This window comes from Hypanus sabinus, chromosome 13, assembly GCF_030144855.1.
Source record: "Hypanus sabinus isolate sHypSab1 chromosome 13, sHypSab1.hap1, whole genome shotgun sequence".
NCBI lineage: Eukaryota > Metazoa > Chordata > Chondrichthyes > Myliobatiformes > Dasyatidae > Hypanus > Hypanus sabinus.
In genome coordinates, this window is record NC_082718.1 from 82,383,886 (window position 1) to 82,410,902 (window position 27,017).

Consider the following 27,017-nt stretch of genomic DNA (forward strand, 5'->3'; position numbering starts at 1 on the left):
TCAAGCATTAAAAAGGAGTGCCTGGTAACGTTGCCATGCATTTGGTACCATGATCAGAATACAGCGCAGAAACAGGCCATTCGGCCCAGACGATCCATGCCAACCACAGCATCCTCCCCGCTGGTTTTTGTTGTCCGTGTTTGGCCTATAACTCTCCTAGCCCTTCCCCTCCATGTATCTACCTAAATGCTTCTTAAATGTTGCATTTGTAATCATCTTGATCACATTCTCGGGCAGGTCATTCCAGGTTCTCACTACACTCTCTGTAAAGAAGTTACTTCTTTTAAATTCCTCTCCTCTTGTATCTGTGCCCTCTAGTTTTGGATTCCCTGACCCTAATGAAAATACTATGTCTGTCCACCTTATCTATACCCTCCATGATCTTATATACTTCCTTGAGGTCACCCCTCATTCTCATGCACTCCAGGGAATAAAAATCCAGCGTGGCCAATCTCTTCCATTAACCCAGACCCTCCAACGCAGGTAACATCTCTTCTAAAAGCAGAAGTCCTTCTGTAGAAGGAGGCTGTGAATGCAGACCAGGAGTAAGGGGGCTTCTTAATTATTATGGAATCATAGACAGATTGTGGTAGGACACCTTCTGCACCAACGTATCTATGCTGGCTCCCTATCAGAGTAACTTGCTGTGCCCTTCAGCAGAACTGGATCTGGAGACTGATAATCAACTTGCAGCTCCTTGGTGACCAGTAAGAGGCTTCCAAGGCATGGTAATCAGACCATGTGTTTAAACTTTTATGTTGTACATCATTTTTAAAATTGTGGCCCGGGAACAATTCCCTCCGCTGCCTATAAGGAGTCTGTACGTCCTCCCTGTGACCACCTGGGCTTCCTCCCGATGCTCTGGTTTCCTCCCACAGTCCAAAGTTGTACCAGTTGAAAGGTTAATTGGTCATTGCAAATTGTCCCGTGATTAAATCAGGAGGTTTCTGCATGCCATGGCTCGAAGGACCAGGAGGTTCAACTCTGCGCTGTATCTCAAATAAAATAAACTTATAGTGGGACCGGAGAAAATCGCATGGAAGGCATTCAAGGATGTTGAAAATTTTCTTGGCACTTACAGAGCACCAAACTACATACTTCAAGCATGCAAAACCACGAAGAGCGGCATATCACTCAAGTTCATTTTCTGCATTCCCTGCTAATTTTGGTGCTGTCAGTGACCAGCATGGTGAAAAGATTCACCAGGACATTGTGGTCATGGAGAAACGGCATCAGGGCAAATGGGATGCATCAATGCTGCCTGTTCATTTTTGGACACTTAAGTGAGAAGCCTCAGACACTGAATACCAATGAAAATCATCAACAAAACATTTTTAGCTCAGTTGAACTATTGCAAAGCGTCAGTACTGTTTTGCAATCAAACACAATATATTAAATGAAAGTTAATTTCTTGTTTCGTTCAATTCCTAAGTGATACAAGTAGTCTGAAATTGTATTTGTGTTCAGCTTCAAGCGGTCTATCTTAAACAAAAAAAGATTTCCGAGGAAGCAACACTTTTGTTGTCCAGCGTAGGCAGCAGCATTATCATTCCTTCACAAACATTCCCTCACCCTGTGGTTTCCAGTCAGCATCATTTTTACCTGCACAGGTACATCTTTGCAAATGTTTGCGAGTCCAGCAATTATATGGCAAACAGTTTTAAAAAGAAGTACAACAGAAAAGTTAACCACGTGGTCTGATTACCATGCTTAGAAGCCTCTTACTGGTCATGGAGGAGCTGCAGGTTGATATCAGCCTGCAAACCAAATCGGAGCTCTGTGTACCTATGCTATCAATCTAATGTCCATTTTCAGCTATTACTTGTCAAAAAAAGAAAAAAGTTTGAGGTCCTAAACCAGCTGCTGTGCCCTCAATATCTCTGGATAGTTAAGTGCATAATAGCTGTGGGAAAGATGATAATGTTGTTTATTTAAGTCTGTAATGGTTATTGAGGGCATCAGAGTGTTTCTCAGTGTGATGAAGTCACGTGTCGTGAAGCAGCATATAAATAGAAATTGCCTGTATCATTTTATTTATGGGTTATAAGCATTAAAGTATCACTGAAAATGTGGAACTCTGGGGACATCTAAAGCACATGGAAATCTACCAGGCACATGTCAGTGTGTTTTAGGGATTAAACACTGTTCTGTTGTTGATGACTCTTGATGCTGGCAGGGAGAGTAGGCTGAAATTATGCTCGCTGCTTTCTGGGAGACGGTATGCCCTGCAGTAAGGTGCTGCTTCTTGTCACCTCCACGCCTGCAAACGGACTGGAGACTGCCCACAATGGTTTATTCAGCAGCGCAGCGCACGAGTCTGGCATCTGTGGGCAGTTTGCAAGGAGATGCCCTCCAGAATAATTGCTGGTACTTGTAAACAATATGTCAAAACGGAGAAGAGTCGTACAAGGAGCTGGGCTCCCAGGGCACGTATTTGTCAAGGCTGTGGACCCTGTGTCACAGCCTGTAATGAGCACACCAGTGTGATGTGTGGGGGTATTCAAAATCCTCCTTGGTGGTAGGGTGGGGGGTGGTGATTACTGGAGAAAACAAAACAACTATTTACGGTTTTATTATGGTTATAATGCCGTCCCTGTATCATCGAAATTATTATGATAAATTAACAACAGAAAATAAATGCAAGGTTATTGCACGCCATAAAAAATATTATAAGCAAAAACAAATCTGCCACACTTTTTTAAATGTTCTAGTATTCTCTCAAGGTGTTGATACACTATAATGGCTTCACGTAATAACTGTGGCTGTAAATATGTCAAACTGTTACAATTAGCTTAAATTTATGGTTGTAGAATGACCGGCTAACCAGACAAATGAAGCTTAGAAAAATTCAGAACCTTCTGTTGTGGATTGTGTTCAGAATTGTTGAAGTACTCATCATTCCTGTTATCCTTTAATTATTTGAGTGCCTTGGCATCAAGACAGTGAGGAGGATAATTTGATGTGTAGAGCTGAAACAAAAAGCTACAGATGCTGCGAATCTGTGCATACTGGGAACTAACTGTGAAACTCTTCAACCCAGTGTTAGTGAAGGCATACCTGGATTCTGGGCTTTAGACTTCACCATTCTTCTTTGTCAGAATCAGAATCAGGTTTAATATCACCGGCAAATGTAAAATTTCCAAACTTAGCAGCAGTACAATGCAATACATAATAATAGAGAAAAAATGTGAATTATGGTATGTATATTGAATGATTAAATTAAATAAATAGTACAAAAATAAAAATAAAATAAAGTAGTGAGGTAGTGTTCATGTGTCTATTCAGAAATAAGATGGTACAGGGGAAGAAGCTGTTCCTGAATCATTGAGTGTGTGCCTTCAGGCTCCTGTATCTCTTTCTTGATGTTTGCAAGGAGAACAAAGCATGGGATAGGAGTCCTTAATGATGGATACCACCTTTTTGAGGCATCATCCCTTGAAGGTGTCCTGGATATTACGAAGGCTAGTGTCTACAATGGAGCTGACTGCAGTTCACGTCTCTCTGCAGTTAATTTCGATCCTGTGCAGTAGGGCCCCCCCCCCCCATACCAGACAGCAATACGGCCAGTTAGGCTGCTGTCTATGGTACGTCTGTAGAAATTTGCGAGTGCCATTGGTGACATACCAAATCACCTCAAACTCCTATTGAAATATAACTTCTGTTATGCCTTCTTTGTAGCTGCCCAGGATAGATCTTCACACCCAGCAACTTGAAATTGCTCATTCTCTTTACTTCTGCACATGATTGTATTGTTTGTATTGTGGTATATGCTGCTCCATAACAAAAGGATTTGAGTTTTATATTATTACTTGAAATCCAGTGGGTAACACAGTAACTATAAAAATTCTATGGCACCGAGCCTAAGCAACTCATTCATAATGGTGATTTTGGATTTTAATTGTTCATTTGAGCAAGGGATGGCAATGATGCAGTGAGTTTTCCCAGTTCATTGTTCTTCTACTTATAAGGAGCCGCAGGTACAGTAGATAAGGAAGAAAAAGTGTCTGCCCACTTTGATTAATACAACTGGGAGATATTGTGAATGTTTAATTTCACCACTGGTGCTGGGGTGAAAAATAAGGATCATTGTTATTTTATATAAATAACAATATTTCTAAATTGATTCTTTAGGGATTAATGCACTCCAATGGACCTGTTGGCCGACACCGTCAGCTTGTGTTAGTCCTGGAAGGGGAGCTGTACCTCATTCCCTTCGCTCTGCTGAAAGGAAGCTCCTCTAATGAGTACCTCTATGAACGCTTCAGTATCATCGCTGTTCCCTCAATCCGGGCCCTGCAAGCAAGCCCCAGGGTAGGAATTCATCAAAACTTTCTCCTTCATTTGATAAAACACATTGTGTAAGCATTGGGTAATGAGATGTGCTCCAAACCAGCTACTTACATACAGGCTTCATGCCATAGGATTCTTGTCTACCGCCTTATCTAAAAGTTTCTGTTTTCATGCAATTCTGTCAGGCTTGTATTCATCTTCAGCTTAAAGAGAGCGCGGGAACTTTGTTACTGTGAAAGATATTCTCTCCTGCACCACCTCCTTGAATCCTCATAATGACCCTAAATAGTTTCCTTTATCTCTTCCCATCTTCATGCCAAGTTATCTACTTGCCCACATCCCTGTCAATAGGATCCAATTTGTATTGCTACATCATGTCCATAATGACACTGCTTGCACTTCTCTTCCCCGGCACTGAGTTTGATCTATTCCCACTAAGATAAGAGTTCCCCTTTAACCTGGCCAGATTCATCATCCTCAGATATCTACATCAATCCTTGGTCCAGCCATTTGGATTTTATTCTCTCAGGAATATCTATTTCTTATCTTCCAGATCTGCCTTGAGTTTGGATCCAATAGGATTGGCCATTGACTCTTATTTCTGCCTCTTTTTAACTTGACCCTATCTCTTCTTTGCCTGTCAGTATGACTTTTACCATTTCCTTTTGTTTTGCTTCATTAACATTGCCAAAGTTTCATAGCTCATTAGTAACATGATCAGGTTTACAACATGTTTTCATGTGGAAAATCATGTTGTGATGTTTACTTTCAATTTCTGTTGCACAGTTTATAATGCCTGCACTAATGTGTTGGTTCAGCCCTTCTTGACTACAGAAAATGCCCAAAAAGATGTGAATTGGAGAGAAGTTTGACTGAAAAAAGGTCATACCCAAGGAAGGAAAAGAAAATGAGGCAAAAACATCGGGTTGTTTTCTCTAGAGTGGCAGAGATCTGACAGAGGTTTATAAGTTTATGAGAGGCATAGGCAGAGTAGACAGAGAGTATCATTTTCCCAAGGTAGTAATATCTAATACCAGAGGGCATGCATTGAAGGAGAGAAGGGGTAGGTTCAAGGGGGATATGAGGGGTAAGTTTTTTCTCATAGAGAGTGGTGGATGCCTGGAATGCACTGACTGGAATGGTGGTAGAGGCAAACATGTTAGAGGCTTTTAAGAGACGTTTGGATAGGCGCATGGATGTGAGGAGGATGGAGTGATATGGACATGGTGTAGATAGGAGGGATTAGTTTTTGGCGTTTTTTTTTAATTTGCTTTTAAGCTGGTTTGGGACAGCATTGTGGGCTGAAGGCCTTTTTCCTGTACTGTACCGTTCTATGTTCCAGCTGACCATTGCTTAGATGTTCCAGCCCATCCTAAACTGCATGCTAGATTGGCACTAGCTAACTTTTTTGAAAGTGGAAAAAGTGCACCCTGCTGCTCCTTTTGGAGCCAGGTTTCAGGTGGACTGTGGCTACAGGCCCAATCGGCAGGGTGGGAGAGGTCAAAAGCTGATGGTGGGGCAGCGAGGCAGAGAGGATATTGGAACTCTGCCATTGGAAAGATGGCGGGAAGAGAATGGATCAGGAGCCAGCAGTTTGGAAGGTCGGAGACAGAAGTGTAGAATGGATCAGAAAGAGGGAGGATGAGGAAATCTGAATGGAAATTTCAGAAGAAAGAGGAGGTGTCGTGAAGGTAACATCAGCGGGTTGGAGTCTGGGTTCTTGAGGATCTGTTGGGGAGGATGCCAGAGTGCCTGATATAGAAGAGAGGGTAAATCATTTGCCTCCATTGAGAGAATCACACTGTGCTGGAACATGTCACGATGATTCAGCTCAAGCTCTCCTACTCTGCTCCCAAAGGAGGCCCAATGTAGAATGGCATCTAACCAGGGCTGCTAATGATTATGTGACATTGGGGGAGCAAGGAGAACATGCACCTGCTAGTGATTTCCAGTGTAATGGTAAACGGAGGTTGTTCTTTATAATTTTTCACAATGGAAGAAGCACCGTTGCCACATCTTTGAGTATTGCTGTTCTTCTCCGCCTTCTTCAAGAAATGTTTACACTAACCACTCGTGTTTGTGTTTTGTGTTGTACAGTCCCACCTTCGGAAGAGCACCTCTCTCTGCAGCTCTTCCACCTCAATGGCAGCGGTGATAGGTAATCCCAAACTCCCGTCAGCCGTTATGGACCGCTGGCTCTGGGGACCAATGCCCTCGGCTGAGGAGGAGGCCTACATGGTTTCTGAGCTGCTTGGCTGCCAGCCCCTGGTTAACAGTGCCGCTACCAAGGAGAGAGTGATGAGCGTGCTCAGTCAGGCCGAGTGCATCCATTTCGCCACCCACATCTCCTGGAAACTGGCGGCCCTGGTCCTGACACCGAACAATGAGGGAAGCACCATCAGTGGGAAGAGTTCCTTGGGAAACAGTTACACCATTCCAGAATCGCTGAGGGTGCCAGATGATGCGAGTGATGTGGAGAGCATAACTGACAGTCCCCCCCTGCAAGAGTTTTTATTGACAGCTGCTGATATATTGGACTTGCACCTCCCAGTTAAGCTCGTCGTTCTTGGCTCCTACCAGGAGTCTAACAATAAAGTTACAGCAGACGGCATCATTGGTCTGACACGAGCTTTTCTAGCCGCCGGGGCGCAGTGTGTCTTGGTTTCGCTTTGGCCCGTGCCCGTGGCTGCATCCAAGATGTTTGTGCACACCTTCTACTCCTCTCTGCTCAACGGAATGAAATCCAGCGCGGCTCTTGGAGAAGCCATGAAGATTGTCCAGAGTAGCAAGCAATTTGCGCATCCTTCAAACTGGGCAGGTTTGTTCAGATCTACCAAGCCTCAAAGCATGAAAGATTGAAAGGGTCTGGGAGTAGGGGGAGTCTTAAAAGACAGGGCTTAGAGTGTGGTCCCTGCCTTGGTGTGAGTCACCTGGTGGTCATTGGAAAAACGACACTGAACTTCACTTGTGAAATAGAGACAAAATGCTGGAAATGCTCGGCAACTTGGGCAGTATCTGTGAAAAGAGAAACAAACAGAATCTGTGAAACAGGCCATATCTGAGACAGTCGGTATCTATTAAACAGGCAGTGTCTGTGAAGCAGGCAGTATCTGTGAAAAGAGAAACAAACAGTATCTATGAAACATTATCCGTGAAACAGGTCATATCTGTGAAAAGAGAAATAGTCGTAATCTATTAAACAGGCAGTATTTTTGAAAAGATAAATCGAGTTAACATTTCAGGTTGAGGACTGTTCAGAACTGATGGTGGGCCATTGACCTAAAATGTTGACTTTGCGTTTCTCTTTCCACAGATGCTGCATAACTTTATGATTATTTGCAGCAAATTTTGTTTTTCTTTCATATTTCCAGCATGTTTGATAGACAGCATCAGTTGTGAGACTGACGGAATGGTGTTGTTGTTGGGATTACTTGTGCAGTGCTGCACCGATAATGTTGGTTTCTTTGTGGCAATCCCTGTTGGCATGCTGCAGGTTCTTCCTGTTTAAGCTCGTGGCCCAGTACTTATATCCTTTGCAGCAGAGGTTCCCCAACCTTTTTTATGCCATGGAGCAACGCCATTAAGCAAGGGGTCTGTGGACCCCAGATTGAGATCCCCTGCCTTAAGCCAGCGACCATACAATGAGTTGCCAATGAAGAAATGAGGACTAGAATGAGTGACAGGAGAACTTAGACAGAGTGGTTCTTTGTATGGAGTGTGGGACGAGCAAACAGTGTATAGTGAGCAGTTGTTATTGGTATTGGTGTATTATTGTCACATGTACCAAGATACGGTGAAAAGCTTGTCTTGCATACTGTTCATACAGATCAAATCATCACACAGTTCTTTGAGTTAGACAAGGTAAAACAATAATAATGAAGAATGATGTGCAAAAAGCTACTGAAAAACAAGTGTGGGTAAACTATAAAGTGCATGATCATGATGAGGTAGACTGTGAGGCTAGGAGTCTATCTTATCATATAAGAGATCTGTTTGAGAGTCTGATAACAGTGACGCAGAAGCTGACCTTGATCCTGGTGAGGGTTTTCAGGCTTTTGTGTCTTATGCCTGATAGAAGAGGGAAGAAGAGAGAATGTCCAGGGTGGGTGGGGACATTAATTATTCTGGCTACTCTACTGAGGCAGGTGGACAGAGTCCATAAAGGGGAGATTGTTTCCTGTGACGTGCTGAGCTGTGCCCACAACTCTCCACAATTTCTTACAGTCACATGCAGAGCAGTTGTTATACCAAGCCATACTAGGAAGGTTCCTAAGGATCTGAGCATTGTCAAAGATTGACATTTGGGGAAGCTTGGAATGTATGTGAGTACCTGTCCTTCGAGATTAACAGAGAAATAGATGAGCTTTCTTCTTCCTGAGTGTGGAGTTTTACTGATCTTGCTCATGTAACAGTGAGTGGAAAACCCTGCGGTATGTCAAAAATCAGTGGCAGCAGCCTCCAGTGATTCTGGGGCATGGAAGTTGAGTCTTACTCCATGAACTAAGTAAGTAAGGAAAATGATCCTTTGTTAGAGGTGTAGACCATCTCAGGACTCAGTGAAGATGAAGAATGCTGTTTGAGTGTTGGCCCTTTAAAGCTCAGGAGAGGAAACTGTAAAATTGGGTTGTTTTGTGAGTAAATAAGAACTGTAATTTTTCAGACGTAAGATTAACAATCTAATTTCATTTGGGAGAGTTTTATGCTCAAAGGTAGTGTGGCTTGAGAGGTTGAAAACCTCCAGCAGAACTTTCAGATGGGCACTAAAACTGAAGTTTTACTGAAGTTTGTTCAAGAGTCATAGTGTCTTAGAAAAGTGCAGCACAGAAACAGCCCTGTTGGCCCATTTAGTCCCTGCTGAAACCATTTAAACTGCTCAGTCCCATCGACCAGCACTGGGACCAACACCCTCCATACCCCTTCCGAATATTGTTGCTGCCAACCACAACTAATGAGCCCCATCTGCCCATAACAACTGGCACCAGTAACTTACTTTTGCACCTTCTCCTGTCCATAGAAATGGTTCTGTCGAGCTTAGTGACTAAGGCACACATGAAGGCCAGGAGCTGGACTTGGTTGTCAGACGCCATAGTGGGAGCTCATCCTCATAATCGCCCCTCCACCCCCGGCTAAGACAACCTTAAGGAACTGACTACTGGGTGTATGTTGTAGGTAATGGGCAGGCAGGAATTGCCTCAGAAGAGAATAGTTCTGAGATATATTAATAAAAATAACATGAATTGGAAGTCAGTTGTTGGATATTTCTGCTTTTCCTTTAAATTAACTGAATGCGTAATTGAAGCTACTATTCCATCAGAATATTGTTTCAGAACTAGGTTGAAGATAGCTTCACCCCTGCTTATCTTTCATGCAAAAACAGTAATAATTGCTAGTACTGAAATTTTCTATTTTAGTCACAACCATTGGTCGGGGATAACTTGGTGATCCAAATCTACGTTGCCCTCAAAGTTGAATTAAATGAGGTGCTGTTTTTGGAATAGCAGAGATTTAAAAAGACCTGATTAACAATTAAATAACCTGTTTTCAACCCATCCACTTCTAGTTCTAACAAAAGCAAGCCAAGGGATGTTCAATTGTATGTAGGACACTGGTAGATTTTTAGGTTATGTAATATGAAGTGGCTTGTCTTCAATACAACAGTCATTTTATTTTTGAACTCCTAAAATAATAGCTAGGATTCAGGAAACATTGAAGGAGAGAAATAGACGCAGTGATTCCCTTTACAGTCCTGTTTGTGAAGCAGGAAGAGCAGGGACATTCCTCCTTACAGTTACATCGTAAAACTTTCCCCACTTCATCATCTTCCTTGCCCCAGGAATACTGGGGGACTGTACCCAAGCTATCATCTACATCGTAACAGATTTCCCCCATCACAGCCTGAATTCAGCTATTACACGCCATCCCTCTGCAATTGGCAGAATCCAGCTTGCAAAGCAGCCAAACATCTCTAAATCTCTACTCATGCATGATGATATCGATTCTTTCTGAACCACCGCAGACACATGCACAAAAAAATACAAGGTATGTTTGGAAATGAGTATTCCCATACACCCAACCTCAAAAATATCCTCATTGCTCCATACCCAGCCCACACCATCCTTCCTGCAAAGAATGTAATTGCCAGCAAAACTTCAGGCCAATAGACGTTCATTATCTATAATTCAGTAATTAAGCACTACATGGCTTCTAAATAGAGAAAGAATGATGTGTATTTAATGGCACCTTTTACAACTTCAAGGCAACACAAACTGGTTTTAGCGGCAATTAAATATTAAATAAGCACTGTTGTAGAAAACACAACAGTTTCAGCATGGTGAATTCCCACAAAAAATATAACTGGATAATGATGGAACAGTGCTGCTGAGTGAATGCTAACAGTTGCCTCAGACCCGGGAGATCGTACCTCTGATCTTTTCCACATGGAACCTTTCATGTCCATCTCAAAGCGTAGGCCATGGTGTAGTTGAGCAATTGTCCAAAATGCAGCATCTCTGGCAGAGTGACACTCCCATCAGCACCACACTAGTGTGGCATCCTAGGATTGTAGTTGAGTCTCTGAAGTCGAGCTTGAGTAATATTTTCTGTCAGAAGTGAGATGGTGCTACCATGTAACCGTGATTGCCACACCTTCATGATATGGAAGGATTCTGGTTATTTTTATACAGAGATTGCAAGACAAGTTGTATATGAAATGTAACCATGGATTAAATCAGAAACACAAGAGATCCTGCAGATGTTGGAAATCCAGAGTAACACACACAAAATGCTGGGGGATCTCAGGCAGCATCTATGGATAGTAATGAACAGTTGACTTTTCAGGCCGAATGTTGTGTTTTGTAACTTCAAATTTACTTACTGCCCGTTATGCCTCTGGCGTTTAGGGTAGCAATGAAAGTCCTCCATCTCTGGCAGTGTTCAGGGCTTCCTTCATTATGTCAGTAGCTTCATCTTGGTTTTCACTACTGTCAGTCATGCAAGACCTGGGTGGAGACTCAGGAATACCGTCACACTCAGATCTAGAAGGATTCTTCATTGTTGTTTCCATAACAATTTTGTTTTACCACTCAGGGTTGTTAGCCCTGAGCTGAACTCCCAAACCAAGAAGACCGATGGACCGATTTGACATGTTTGCATAGGTGGCCCTACCAAGAGCCAAAGCATAAAGCCTTGACCCAAACAATATTGTATAGCTCTCAGAGTCATTGAGGCACGCAAGCCTCCAAACCCAACAACAAATTTGTGGTCCTCTTGTAGGTGTAACATCAAAACATTAAACTAATTTAAAGGAAGACATGAGAGTCTAAAATACAGGTGAAACTTAATCTTTACTTTAAGCAAGGTGCACATGTATCACATGGTGTGTACAATTAACATATTTATACATATAACCCATAATTAATTATTTAAATGAACAAGAATGTTTAATCAATGTATATAGGATTACTCAAATATTGTTGAAATATTAAATACACAACACTGAGGCCCTTCATCAAGACTGGAAAGGAATGGGAAAGAAGCCAGAATTAGAAGGTGGTGTGGAGGGGAAGGAGTACAAACTAGAAGGTGATAAGTGACACACACAAAATGCTGGTGGAACGCAGCAGGCCAGGCAGCATCTATAGGAAGAAGCACCGTCGACGTTTCGGGCCGAGACCTTTTGTCAGGTGATAAGTGAAGTCAGGTGATGGGGGAAGGTAGGTGGGTGAGGGAGAGGGAATGAAGTGAGAAGCTGGGAGGTGATAAGAGGAAAAGGTAAAGGGCTGAAGAAGAAGGAATCTATTCCTGGTGAAGAAAGGATTATACTCATTTTACATATAGCCTGAGAACTGATGCAAAGATTTCTATTTTATGTGGTGACGAACTATAGCATAGAATCAGAATCAGATTTAATATCACTGGCAGGCGTCATGACATTTGTTGTTTTTGTGGCAGCAGTACGTTGAAATACAGAATAATAGAGAAAGGAAAGGTGAACTACAGTAATTATATATATGTATATTAAATCGTTAAATAAGTAGTGCAAAAATAGAAATAAAAAAGTAGTGAGGTAGTGTTCATGGGATCAATGTCCATTTAGAAATGTCACTGTCATGCAGAAATTACTGTTGTTGTTTATTTTTGGATTACAATAATTACAGTTATTATTAATTATCTGTATTTCAGGGATTGGTTATTCCTGATTTAGAGTTGACTTGTGTGATGCAATTACAGTATGCATTGATTTTCCATTTATTTTACTTGTAGCCTAATTACTAATGTCAGAAATTACTTGGCTGTGTATTAATAGTATTATTTCTGTTTGTTTAAAAGCTGCCCTTTTTTTTGCAGGATTCACGCTGATTGGAAATGATGTTAAATTGAATAGTCCCTCATCTCTCATTGGTCAGGCTCTGTCTGAAATCCTTCAGCATCCTGATCGCGCCCGAGACGCCTTGCGTGTCCTGCTGCACCTGGTGTGTTGTTTTAATCTGCAAACTGCTCTGTGTGTGAGGGTGGTGGGGAGGAGGTTGGGTGGGAGCAGTAGGAAAGGAGGGCTTTCTGTGAAACCTAGTAACAGTATTGCTGCAGATGTTTAAATGTTGTCCATGAGAAAAAGCTATTCGGTTTTTTTTTAAATTTTAATGAGATACAGCATGGAATAGGACCTTATCGCCCTTTAAGCACAGCGTCCAGCAATCCCCCAATTTAATCCAAGTCTAATCACAAATTAATTTACAATTTCCAATTTGTTTACTTATTTAATTATTGAGATACAGCATGGAATAGGCCCTTCCAGTCCTTCAACCTGCTCCACCCAGCAATATCCCCATTTAATCCTAGCCTTATCACAGGACAATTTACAATGACCGATCAACCTACCAGCCAGTATGTTTTTAGATTGTGGGAGGAAACTGGAGCACCTGGAGGAAACCCAAACAGTCATGGGGAGAATGTACAAACTCCTTACAGGTAACAGTGCCATTTGAACCCCATGTTGCTAGCACTGTAGTGTTGCACTAACCATTATGCTAAAAAAAAAGCAGGAAACTATTCTACTCATAAGCATTAATTCCTCAGTCACCTTGAAAAATTAATTTGAAATTAGCCAATGCTCTCTGCTTCTTCCAGCAAATGAAGGGGATCTGAGGAGTAACTTTTTCACACAAAACGTAGTTGGTATCTGGAATGAGCTGCCAGAGGTGGTGAAAAAATGAACAAAAGTACTTAAGAGGTATCTGGACGACAACTTGAATCAGCAGGGATAGAGTGATAGGAAATTCCTGCAGCAAAGTGGGATTAATGGGTAGGCATGCTGGTCAGCTTCGAATTGTAGGGACGAACCTGTTTCTACCTTATACAGCTCTATAACTCTAAAGTGTTTTCTGTGGACGATCAGCAAGGGATACGTGTGTGTAATGGTTCCTGAATCTATGACGAAATAATCACAGCTTGTAAACCCATTTCCATGACTACTCACTGACCATAATGTTCCCTGATTCCCTATGAAACATGTCTGCCAAAGAGGGGGCATAAACTCCAACATAAATTAAGCACAAGTGCTGGGCTTCCAGTATAAAATGCAGTTTTCTGCTGAAGCAACTTCCCTCAGACCATTAAGCTTCTGAACTCCCCGAAGCATTGCATTCAAAGTGTCACCGGATAATTTGTAATATACGTGTAATATTTGACTTTGTTTATCTACACGCTATTCATTTGTAGATTTAATTCTTACTTTCCTAAGTTATTGTGTGTTATGTATATTACTCTGCTTTATGCCCTGGTCCAGAGAAACATTATCTCATTTTGGGGTACAAGCGTATTTTGTTAAATGACAATAAATTTGAACTCATTCCAGGGTTCCCAGTCCTGCTAATGCACTCAGCAAGAATTTACTTGAATGTGTGGCTGGTAGTGCTGATGAGGGGCGTAAAACATAGACCAGTACTGTGCAGGAACAGATCCTTCGGCTCCCAATGGTGTGTCAAACTAATTAAATTAGTGCCCAACAAAGCTGATCCTTACTGCCTACACAAGGTCCTTATCCTTCCATTTCCTGCACATTCATGGGCATATCTTAGAGCTTCTTGAATCATCATCATCATCACCACGATGTGCTGTATCGTATGACGTGGGTGATCGTGGTATTTGAGCACAATTGTTCTTGGCAAATTTTTCTATAGAAGTGGTCTGCCTTTGCCACCTTCTGGGCAGTGTCTTTACAAGACGGGTGACCCCAGCCATTATCAACACTCCTCCGAGATTGTCTGCCCGGCATCAATGGCCGCATAACCAGGACTTGTGATATGCACCAGCTGCTCATACGACCATCCACCACCTGCTCCCACGGCTTCATGTGACCCTAATCGGGGGCTAAGCACCATGCCCAAGGGTGACCTGCAGGCTAGCAGAGCGAAGGAGTGTCTTAGACCTCCTTTGATAGAGACTTATCTCCACCCCCCCCCCCCCACCCGGACCTCTTGAATACCCTCTATTATATTGGCCTCCACCACATTTTGCCCTTGTCTTTAACCATCACCTCCAACAAGTCTCTCTTCTGTGTCCTATGCCCTATAAACAGTTGTAAATCATGCGGAATTGTTCAATTGCACGTACAAGTTGTTGTCATATTTAAAAGAAGGAAATTAAAAGGATCTACAGTAAGATAGAGAGGCATAATTGAAGCTGATAGATTGTTAAATCATTCTAATTATTGTTAGCATGATTGTAATAAATGGTGATATTCTACCTAGACCTGAAGCTGTTGGAAAATGCTTACAGTTATGAAATCATGTTTAATGAAGAAATAAGGAAACCATAATTTTAAATTATTGTTTGCACTTGGGTATAATTTGTACAATATCCAGTTATCATACTGCAAGTAAACAACATATAATTATTTTTTTCATCTTGTGAACTGTTGGTAGAGTCTCCGTTTCTATTGAAGCAACAAACCTGATTACAGCAGATAAGCCAGACGCTCACCTGCACCATTGACCTTGTCCGTCGGCCACTGACTTTCTGTATCGGTCACTGACCTGCTCCATTGGCCATCCACCTGCCCAATCAAACACTTAGCTGACCAACCAGTCAGTCAGAGTCTGTCCCATCAGTGGAGAAGTCTATGATTTCCATATACGTCTCATTAGCTACCTCAGGAGCCACAGAACCAGACAGGAAACAATTCAGTCTTGGTTCTGAAATCTGTTATTTGAATTTTGGCATGGAGTAGACAAAGGAAATTAATGACCACTTCAGTTTCAGCTTCATCTATTTATGTCTAGTTGCTTCTGTTGGCAGTAGAGTTACTGCACAAACTTAAAATAATTTAAAATATAAATTTGCATTGGAATTATACCATGCGATGTTAAAGTGCAAATTTTAACACCATGTGATCTGGACTGTGATGCATTAATTGGCCCACTTAATATAAAATATTATTCCACAGAACAATTTTAAAACAGGGTCTTTGTATTATTGGATTTCTGGCCATAAGTAATAGGCTGGACTCATTTGTAAAATGGAAAATCAATTGTAATTTTATTTATCTTAGGTGGAGAAGTCACTCCAGCGGATACAGAACGGCCAGCGGAACTCCATGTACACCTCCCAGCACAGTGTGGAGAACAAAGTGGGCGGTGTGCCAGGTTGGCAATCGCTTCTCTCTGCAGTAGGATTCCGGCTTGATCCTCCAGCTAGCGGGCTTCCTGCAGCTGTCTTCTTTCCAGTCTCTGATCCTGGAGATCGGCTTCAGCAGTGTAGCACCACGCTCCAGTCACTTCTAGGTAAGTAGCATTGCACAACGGCATTTCATCTTAAACATTGTTCTTCTTTCCATTTCAGCTGCAGTGCTATCATTGTGTTTCACAGGATTGCTTTTATACTGATATTTGTGGGGGATTCTTTATTTTTTTTATTGTGACCTTTATGCTTTTTCCCACCGCTCTCTGTAAGGACTCTGTACACATTCTCCCCGTGACTGTGTGGATTTGCTCCGCATGCTGCAGTTTCCTCCCACGGTCCAAAGACGTACCGATTGATGGGTTAATCGGTAATTGTGAATTGTCTCGTGATCAGGCAAGGGTTAAATTGGGGGTTGCTGGACAATGCAGCTCAAAGGACTGGAAGCAACAGTTCCATATGGTATCTCAATCAATCAGTAAATATACATATTAATATATAGTCAGCCCTCAGTATCCACGAGTTCCACATCTGCGGATTCAACCAACCGCGGATCGGTATCGGAAAAAAACCCCGAAATTTCTCTCTCCAGGTTTCGTTGTTTGAGCATTGTTCACTTTGCGTCTCGTTCGGTCGCTACTTGTGTGCACTCTTTGTTTCTGTGAAAAAATGGCTCCTAAAAAGCGATTAAGTGGTCAAAGCAAGTCCTCAAAGGCTAAGAGGGAGCGTAAAGTACTGTAGTTTAGAGATGATTATAAGTATTACTCATTGTTTGAGCATTGTTCACCTCGCGTCTCGTTCATTCACTACTTGTGTTGTGAGTGAGAGGAAGGAGTTTAAGGCTAGTAAGGGGTGGCTGACTAGCTATGTAAAGCACTACAGCCTCAAGAACTGAAAGATCACAGGAGAATCAGGTGGCATCAGCATTCCCAGAAGAGCTATGATAGTTGCATCTGTACTGAACATGTACAGACTTTTTCTTGTCATTATTCCCTAAACAATACTGTTTAACAGCTATTTACATAGCATTTACATTGTATTAGGAATTATAAGTAATCTAGAGATGATTTAAAGTATACGGGAGGATGTGCGTAGGTTATATGCAAATACTACACCATTTTAAATACAGGACTTGAGTATCTGCAGAATTTGGTATCCACGGGGGGGGGGGGGGGTGTCCCAGAACCAAACCCCTGCGGATACGGAGGACCCACTATATACTTTTGACGCACCCCCCCCCTTTGGTGGGACCCCTTTCCAGAAGAACATCTCATTCAAACCCTTCCTGGGAGTTCCCTATGCAATGCAAGTTATTAATATATGTTTTGTGATTATTATGAATGGAGAACCAACAGGTAAGTAGAGATTAATGATCTGCTGTGTATGAAACTAAAAGGTAACCATGACCATGATGAAGCTGTACTCAACCTGAGCCCAAAGGCTTGCCATTTTTGTACCTCTTTGACCTAACCTGATAATTGGCATACATAAAATAATCTCAACTAAACTGTTGATCTTTTTAAGCATAAACCAAAAAATAATGTTCAAGAACGGAGATAATATGGAGCTAATCATTCCATCTGGGAGAGCACCATCTACCTTTATCCGAATTTAATTTTTTTAGTAGAACGTATACCAGATCTGACCCAAAATCAGTTCCCAAGCATTATTGAGGCTGCCCCAAAATACCAAATTTTAGAGGGGGCAAACTATATCTGTTGATCTGGGTTGAATATGAACTGGTACAGCAATTGGAAAGACCTCCCAGTGATTGATGAGTGACAGAGGGCATAAACCTTTCTATCTCCACCTTCCTCCTGACGGCAGAAAGCTTGTTTCTGATTTGTAGCCAAGAGAGAAGAATGTGTGCTGCTTCCCACAGAGAAACTGCAAAACCCTTTATGCTAACCACTGTTCCTCACTTAAGTTTCCTCTCCAAAATGCAGCTCTGACACCAGGTATTGAATTAGAGTTGCATTTCTTTGGGTTTCTTTGGGTCCTGCATCTAACAGTTTAGCACTGAAGTAAGTGACATGTCAAACATCTCACAGTCATCATCATCATTATGACATGGGCGATCATGGTCTTTCCATCTGGCTTTACATTATTGTTATTCTTTTCTCTTTCCATGACCATGATTGTTCCTGGGAAATCATTCTAGTGAAGTGGTTTGTCATTGCCTCCTTCTGGGCAGTGTCTTTACAAGGCAGATGATCTCAGCCATTGTCAATACTCTTCAGAGATTGTCTGCCTGGCGTCAATAACCAGGACTTGTGATGTGCTCCAGTTGTTCACTAGTTGTTCACCTTGGCTTCACATGACCCTGATCGGGAGAGGCTAAGCCAGTGCTACATCTTACCCAAGGGTGGCCCGCAGGCCAGTGGAGGGAAGGAATGCCATACAGCTCCTTGGGTAGAGACATATCTCCACCCTGCCACCCGCTACAGTGCTACTGTGAAAAAGTGGCCTATTTTTGTGCCACTTCCCCTCTTATGACAACCTGAGATATCTTAAGAAACCCCAAGTGTGTAATAACCCTTGGCTACAGAGGAAGTTTATTCCTGTCTTGGTAGTTTATACAATTGGGGGGGGGGTGATAGCATTGGTAAATTCAGAAAGCCCCCCTCCATGCTAATTCTGGAAGCAAAATTTGTCAGTATTGCATAGGTATCCCTTTGACTTCCTTCTTCCAGCAATTTTTTTCTTCTCTCCAACTTCCTGGAGGTTGTCAAGTTCTTGGTGGAGTGTTGCTTTGCAGTCATCAAGTGGGACCTCATTCTTCAGCAGTAATCTTTACATTCAGGGCCAGTCAGTGAACTCATTGGTGGGGAGGAGGGGTTTGGGTCTCTCTGGGGAGCTGCTTTTGTCACCAATTGGGTATCCACGTACTTAGCTCTTAAGAAATAAGCTATTTCCCTTCACTGGGGCAAGACTGCTCAGGATAAATGGTAATGCTTCTCAAATCCTTGGCGAAATCAAGTTAACTTAGTAAAGACCAATGATCAAAGCTGAGGCCTTGCAAGTATTTATACCTTAAGCTCCGCACTAGTTTACTAAGCCAACTCATCAGAGGAGCTTATGTTCTAAAATTTTAGTCACTGGTGGCGAGGTGTCACGTCAAATTCACATTACTCTAGCAAACCCTACAGCGATGGAAGCAACATCGTTGTGTGTATTACAGTATCTGAATATGATCATAAAGCCACATTATTGGGTTTTTGCGGAGGGGCCTTAATTGAGAAACAGCAGGTAACATATAGGGATCTGGAGTCTCTCTGTGGGATGGCATATAGTTGTGACTGATCTAGTATATATCAGTTCCCAATGAGCTCTGTGATGGAATTACTTAATTTTAATTATAATATGTTAAAATAAATCCCAACCTTTGTGATAGTTGGTGAAGTTATTATGCTCCCAGAGGTATTATACATTTATAAATGCATCGAGCTGTCTTGTGCCGCGACATTCCTGACAGTTGCTTCCTCTCATTGCGTTTGCTTTCAAAATATGCTTTAGTTTGAAAAGAATACATGCAGCTTTAAATTTACATCAGTGGAGGATTCCTTGGAGGTCACAGTATAGCAAGTAATGAGATGTGTGTGGAGATCTCTGTCAATAGTACAGAATACTTCATTATTAATATCTTTTGAAGAACATTCTGCAAAAATTCATTGTTTTTAACATATATAGGCATAAAACTTTTAAGGAGATTGCCTTTTTTAAACCTTTTAATTTCTAACACTTGTGCAAAGAGAAACATCAGCTGGGTACATAAGATTTTATGTTCGAGGTGTTCCTTTTATCTGCTGTGTCTTGCCAGTGTAGCAGGGCTGACAGTTATTGAATAGTCTGGAGATCGAACTATCACTCTTCTAGCCAAATAAGACTGTGAGAGACAGAAGTATCTCTTCCATACCCCAAGGGAGAGGGAAAGCAAGCTGATGTAACAAAAAATGAATGATAAGAGCAAGCAGACTGTTCTTATATATCTTTATGTACATGTTGCTCTGTTTCATAGGTCGTTCTTTATTTACACTATCATGTTCATATATATTATTCTTTCTGCTTTTTTTTATTTTTTGCCATATTCCTAGGAATTGTTGCTTTATGTGCTGTTTTGCCATGTCACTGTGTTAATGTACGTGATGTTGTGTTTCCTTACACAGTAATTTGTCACTATATCTGCATTCTGCTGTTTCTATTGCCGCCATCTTTAGATATATTACTGTGTTTATAATGTCACTTGCTTCTACATCTTTCTCATACATATTTTGTTCTCTTCCATACGTTTCTACAGGCTGTCATGTCATTTTTCCTGAAAGTATAACCCTATTCCTTCAACGTTGTTCAGCTACACTGCTCTTTACCAGGTCCAACCTTGTGCCTTGAAATTTAGTCTTCTTGTGCTTGCTTTTTCGGCTCTCCACTATTTGAATTGAAATGCAAAATTGATCACAAAATGCAATTAACATTTCCTCCAGTGCACAAGTGAATAAAGTGAAATTCATATCTCTGGCTGCTATATGTGTGAGGACTGTACAAGTGGAAGCCACTGGGTCTGCAGCTGAGGTGTTAATTGGTGTGCCGTGCATTTCCTGCATCATTGGTGCACCACTGGAGTGTGTACATGCTACAGAAACAGCAAAAAGCTGCCCTTAATGGAAGCACTTCGGCAAGCTCAAACAGAGCTAAAGAGATGGATTTATCTGACCACTGTTAGGGAGGAATCCACCGATGTTAAACGTGAAATCTTATCCAGTTGACCAGCTACCTCTGATGTTGAAGGTGAAGCTTTCCAGTTTAATTTTAGAGTGAGGTTAGGTGGGAGTATTTCAACCAGGTGGCCACCTCTGATACTAGGATGTCTTAAATCCCATGGAAGAAGCAGGGTGCTCAATTCTATCCCACCACCGCTAGTGGAAGTCCCACCTGTGGACACAATGGTCCCATTGAAGCAGCCTGTTTTTGAGATCCCACTGTCACAGTAGACAATAATTGTACGTTTGGTCTTCTCGTGCAATTCCTGAAAAGAATGCAGTTGCCGTGTATAGTACAGCTGAAGACACTGAGGATTTGTATCACCCAGCCATATCCCCAAGGCTGAATGGAGATAATGACTTGCTCTGTGCATGATCAAGGGGGTAAAATTTTCAATGAATCGCCAGAAGTTAGGAAAGTGGAGGAAGATCTGAGGAACTTAGAAGAAAGGGGCCAGCATCTGAAAGGCCTTGGGGAAAAGGCATCTGAGGAATGGAATTCCTGGAACTGAGACCAGAGCAAAGAGTGCAGAGGAAAATAGTTTCTGTGTCTCCCCAGAGGAAATTTCTTCTGTCATTCTAAAGTGCTTCTATATGCTTTAGAATTTTAACCCATCTTTTTTTTTGCTAAAATTGTTTTATGTAAATATTGAATCTGTATTTTCCCATGCAACATGCCAGTCAACTAACCAATTGCCAGAGGCATCTTAAATTCGGCTACTTTTCTCTCACCTTCTTGTCTCCTTTCTTGCTTGGTAGCTTATCTGAATTGATCACAGCTTTGAAGTTTCCCAGCACCTTGTGGTATCCAGTTTGCAGAATTCTTTGCTCTGTTCTCAGTCCCAGGAATTCCTGCTTTCAGATGCCCGTTTCCCAGTGCATCTAGATGTTGGCCTTTCCTTTTAGTTCTTCAGATTCCTCTACTTCCCTAACTTCTGGTGAGACATTGAAAACTATAACACTCCCCCCCCCCCAAAAAAAAACAGTACACACAAAATGCAGGAGGAACTCAGCAGGTCAGGCAGCATCTATGGAGATGAATAAGCAGTCAGCATTGCAGGCCTAGATCCTCCTTCAGGACCGGAAACCATATTTTGAAGTACATTGAACTTCTGTTTATCTCATATTTTTTGGTATGGTAGCATAGAGGTTAGCACAACGCTTTTCAGTACAAGTGACCCGGGTTCATTTTCTGACTGTGCCTCTAAGGATTATGTATGTTCTCCCTGTGACTGTGTGGGTTTCCTCCGGGTGCTCTGGTTTCCTCCCACAATCCACAGACGTACCGATTGGTAGGTTAATTAGTCATCTTAAATTGTCCTGTGATTAGGCTAGAATTAAGTCAGGGGATTGCTGGGGGGATGTGGCGCTGCTCAAATTGATTGCATCTCAATCAATCAATAAATAAATAAATAACACATATTTACTTACAGCCAGAACTTGTGCACAGAGAATAAGGCGTGTTCTGTGGTAGGGCCTTCTGCATCTGAGGAGAGAGTCAGATTAGCTTGGCTGTCTCATCAGTGGTGTCAAAACTGCTGAATGATTCTGAATAGTAAAATCATTTAGAAACTATGTAAAATCTTTCAATTAAATTTAAAAAACTATTTTAAATTTTAAAATTAACATCAATACATACAACCAGTTAAAATATTTAACTAACCTAAAAGAATGATTAAAAAATGTAAAATAATCAAGCTTCCCAAAGTTCCCTTCCCATCTCAATGAATGGAGATGCTCTTCCTACAACAGGGTCATGAGTGAGGGCATCACTGCAACAGTCAGAGACTGTTTGGTAGGGAGCTGCAGGTTTGTGCACACATTCAGGGAAATCCCAAAAGTCCTGGCACTTAGTGTGGTAGGAAATGCCTGCACCCACTCTTTAGATTCAAAGCCAGCAAACAAGCGTAAATGCTCAAAACAGTGTGTGTATATATAAACTACTTCCCAGCCTTGGCCGTGACTCTCTACAGTGACTGTACTAGCATGGCCCGGCCATTCCCAATTTAATAGCTTTGTCCATTTTTCTCCCAGACATATATATATATATATATATATATGTGTGTGTGTGTGTGTGTATAGAGAGAGAGAGAGAGAGATATAGGGGGTAGATAGATAAATAAATATATTTATAAATACAGATATACAGTATATATAGATATAGATATAAAAAGGAGGAGGGGTGTCACAGTAGCACAGCAGTTACACAGAAAACAGAAAACCTACAGCACAATACGGGCCCTTAGGCCCACAATACTGTGCTGAACATGTACTTTCTTTAGAAACTACCTAGGGTTATCCATAGTCCTCTATTTTCTAAGCACCATGTACCTATCCAGGAGTCTTTAAAAAGACCCTATCGTATCCACCTCCACCACCATCGCTGGCAGCCTGTTCCATGCACTCACCACTCACTACGTAAAAAACTTACCCCTGACATTTCCTCTTTACCTACTTCCAAGCACCTTAAAACTGTGCCCTCTCATGCTAGCCATTTCAGCCCTGGGAAAAATCCTCTGACTATCCACACAATCAATGCCTCTCATCATCTTATACACCTCCATCAGGTCTCCTCTCATCCTCTGTCACTCCAAGGAAAAAAGGCCGAGTTCACTCAGCCTATTCTCATAGGGAATGCTCCCCAATCTAAACAAGGATTGCCTCTGCACCCTTTCTATAGTTTCCACTATAGTTCCTGTAGTGAGGTGGCCAGAACTGAGCACAGTACTCCAAGTGGGGTCTGACCAGGGTCCTATATAGCTGTAACATTACGTCTTGGCTCTTAGACTCAATCTCACAGTTGATGAAGGCCAATGCACCATATGCCTTCTTAACCACAGAGTCAACATGCGCAGCAGCTTTGAGTGTCCTATGGACTTGGACCTCAAGATCCCTCTGATCCTCCACACTGCCAAGAGTCTTAGCATTAATACTATATTCTGCCTTCATATTTCACCTACCAAAGTGAACCACCTCACTCTTATCTGGGTTGAACTTCATCTGTCAACTCTCAGCCCAGTTTTGCATCCTATTGATGTTCTGCTGTTACCGCTGACAGCACTTCACACTATCCACAACACTCCCAACCTTTGTATCATTAGCAAGTTTACTAACCAATCCCTCCATCCAGATCATTAATAAACATCACGAAGAGTAGATGGCCTAGAACAGATCCCTGACACACACTGCTGGCCACTGACCTCCATGCAGAATATGACCCATTGACAACCACTCTTTGCCTTCTGTGAGCAAGCCAATTCTGGATCCACAAAGCAATGTCCCCTTGGATTCCATTCCTCCTTACTTTCTCAATAAGTCTTGCATGGGGTATCTTATCAAATGCCTTGCTGAAATCCATGTACACTACATCTACTGCTCTACCTTCATTTCTGTGTTTAGTCACACCCTCAAAAATTCTATCAGGCTCATAAGGCACGACCTGCCTTTGACAAAACCATGCTGACTATTCCTAATCATATTATGCTTCTCCAAATGTTCATAAATCCTGCCTCACAGGATCTTCTCCATGAACTTACCAACCACTGAAGTAAGACTCACTGTTCTATAATTTCCTGGGCTATCTCTACTCCCTTTCTTGAATAAGGAAACAATATTTCCCTTATTCAACAGTTGTTGACTTCGGGAAGGCATGGAGCAACCACTCGCCACTGAACATCGACGGCTCCTCGGTAGAGATCGTTAAGAGCACCAAATTTCTTGGTGTTCACCTGGCGGAGAATCTCACCTAATCCCTCAACACCAGCTCCATAGCAAAGAAAGCCCAGCAGCATCTCTACTTTCTGTGAAGGCTGAGGAAAGTCCATCTCTCACCACTCCATCCTCACCACATTCTACAGAGGTTGTATTGAGAGCATCCTGCCTGGTTCGGAAATTACACCATCTCAGATCGCAAGACCCTGCAGCGGATAGTGAGGTCAGCTGAGAAGATCATCGGGGTCTCTCTTCCCGCTATTATGGACATTTACACTACAAGCTGCATCCGCAAGGCAAACAGCATTATGAAAGACCCCATGCACCCCTCATACAAACTCTTCTCCCTCCTGCCATCTGAGAAAAGGCACCGGAGTATTTGGGCTCTCATGACCAAACTATGTAACCGTTTCTTCCCCCAAGCTATCAGACTCCTCAATACCCAGAGAATGGACTGACACCAACTTACTGCCCTCTACTGTGCCCATTGTCTTGTCTATTATTTATTGTAATGCCTGCACTGTTTTGTGCACTTTATGCAGTCCTGGGTGGATCTGTAGTTTAGTTTCTTTTTTTCTATGTAGTTTTCACGTAGGTCATTGTAGTTTTTGTACTGTTTCATGTAGCACCATGGTCCTGAAAAATTTTGTCTCATTTTTACTGTGAGACATTACTTTTTTACATCATTTTTACTTGTTGTTCATACCAACAGTCATGGTCGAAAAGACAATAAAAAGTGATTTGACTTGACTTGAACATCTGCAACCCTCCAATCCTCCGGAACCTCTCCTGTCCCCATTGATGATGCAAAGTTCATCGCCTGAGGCTCAGCAATCTTCTCCCTCACCTCCCACAGTAGCCTGGTGTACATCTCGTCTGGTCCCGGTGACTTATCCTACTTGATGCTTTCCAAAAGCTCCAGCACGTCCTCTTTCTTAATGTCTATATGCTCAAGCAGTGTGACTCTCTTATAGCTTGGGGCATCAGAGTTCAAATCAGACACCATCTGTAAGAAGTTTATATTCCCCATCCCGTGAGCGTGTGGGTTTCCTAATAGATGCTGCAATTTCCTCCAAACGGGTTTGCAGGTTAATCGCTTTTTGTAAATCATCCTCTGATTAGGTGGATTACTGGGCAGTGCACTTTCTTGGGCCAGTTCTGCACTGTATCACTATGTGTGTGTATCTATATCTATACACACACACACATTCTCTCTCTCTCTCTCTCTCTCTCTCTCTCTCTCTCTCTCTCTCTCTCCCCCTCTCTCCCTCTCTCCCTTTCTCCCTCTCTCCCTCCCTCCCTTTCTCCCTCTCTCCCTCTCTCCCCCCTCTCTCTCTCTCCCCTCTCCCCCTCTCCCTCTCCCCCCTCTCCCCCCTCTCTCTCCCCCTCTCCCCCTCTCTCTCTCCCCCCTCTCCCCCTCTCTCTCTCCCCCCTCTCCCCCTCTCTCTCCCCCCTCTCCCACCTCTCTCTCCCCCCCAGTGGCCACTTTATTAGGTACACCTGCATACCTTGTATACAAGGATAATGCAGATATCTAATCAGCCAATCACTTGGCAGCAATACAATGCATCTCAAAAGAATGTAGAGATGGTCAAGAGGTTCACTTGTTGTTCAGACCAAACATCAGAATGGGGAAGAAATGTGATCTACGTGACTTTATGGTGCCTGTACATGTCACTGTGCTTCATGACTGTATTTGTGTATCATCTGTCTAGCTGAGTAGATACAAGCAAACCTCCTCTGGTGCTGCTTGTGTCTCCACAACATCTAGTGCTTTTAAGAATTTGTACCAGGAATAATTTCACTGTATATTCTACTTCTAAAGTGTAAGCATGTGCACCTTTGAGGCTGTGATGTCTAATTAATATTAATTTAACATAGAGTGAGTTCATTTGAAGGTTAATTGCTACTCAGACTGGAGATCAAAACCCTGGTTTTGTTTGAGGGAAAGTCAATTAATAGCCTAAAGACAGTGTGGCTCTGGTATTTTTGCTCCCGGTCATTTTTTTTCACTGCAAATAAGTGAATGCTTTAATGTGACATAAAATATTGTGGCATATGTGGGATGAAGTACTTAAAATACTTGCAATATCAAGGTTTGAATATTACTTTAATGTTGTGCAACTTGGTGTTTAATATTGTGCTCTTTAAATATCTCTTTTTGTTTGGTTTATTCCATTATGTCACTTGTATTTATACACGATTGTACTTTGATGCTGCATTCCTTGTGACGCTGTTTCTTGTGTTAAAGGGTTGCCCCACGCCGCACTCCAGGCTCTCTGCAAACTTATCTCAGCTTCGGAGACAGGAGAACAGCTCATTAATCGGGTGAGTACAAACTCTGGACTTTCCTGAGTTCATTCTTCGCCACTGAAGTAGGTCAGGATACTGCGCTTCATGTCAAGTCATTTCAGTTCTACAGGACAGAGAGATGAGCTTTGAAGTACTGCTGATATTCTTCTAATTAAATACACAGTATAATTAATTTAAGCTTCAAATAATTCAAATTAGTATCAGAGAATGTATACAGTATACAACCTGAAATTCTTACTCTTCACATACATCCTCCAAACAAGAAACCAA

The 27,017-nt window shown here is 42.1% G+C and overlaps 1 protein-coding gene across 7 annotated transcripts in view; it reads left to right on the top strand.

Annotated features, from left to right (window-relative positions):
• ttc28 (tetratricopeptide repeat domain 28) overlaps positions 1–27,017 on the top strand; it is an 886,755-nt gene that overhangs the window by 818,501 nt on the left and 41,237 nt on the right. For all 7 annotated transcript variants that reach the window (XM_059988046.1, XM_059988048.1, XM_059988047.1 and 4 more), the window contains 5 exons: positions 4,132–4,311; positions 6,388–7,108; positions 12,637–12,761; positions 15,839–16,070; positions 26,686–26,762. In XM_059988046.1, the coding sequence (XP_059844029.1) occupies positions 4,132–4,311; positions 6,388–7,108; positions 12,637–12,761; positions 15,839–16,070; positions 26,686–26,762 (1,335 nt within the window). The remainder of the gene's footprint in view (positions 1–4,131; positions 4,312–6,387; positions 7,109–12,636; positions 12,762–15,838; positions 16,071–26,685; positions 26,763–27,017) is intronic.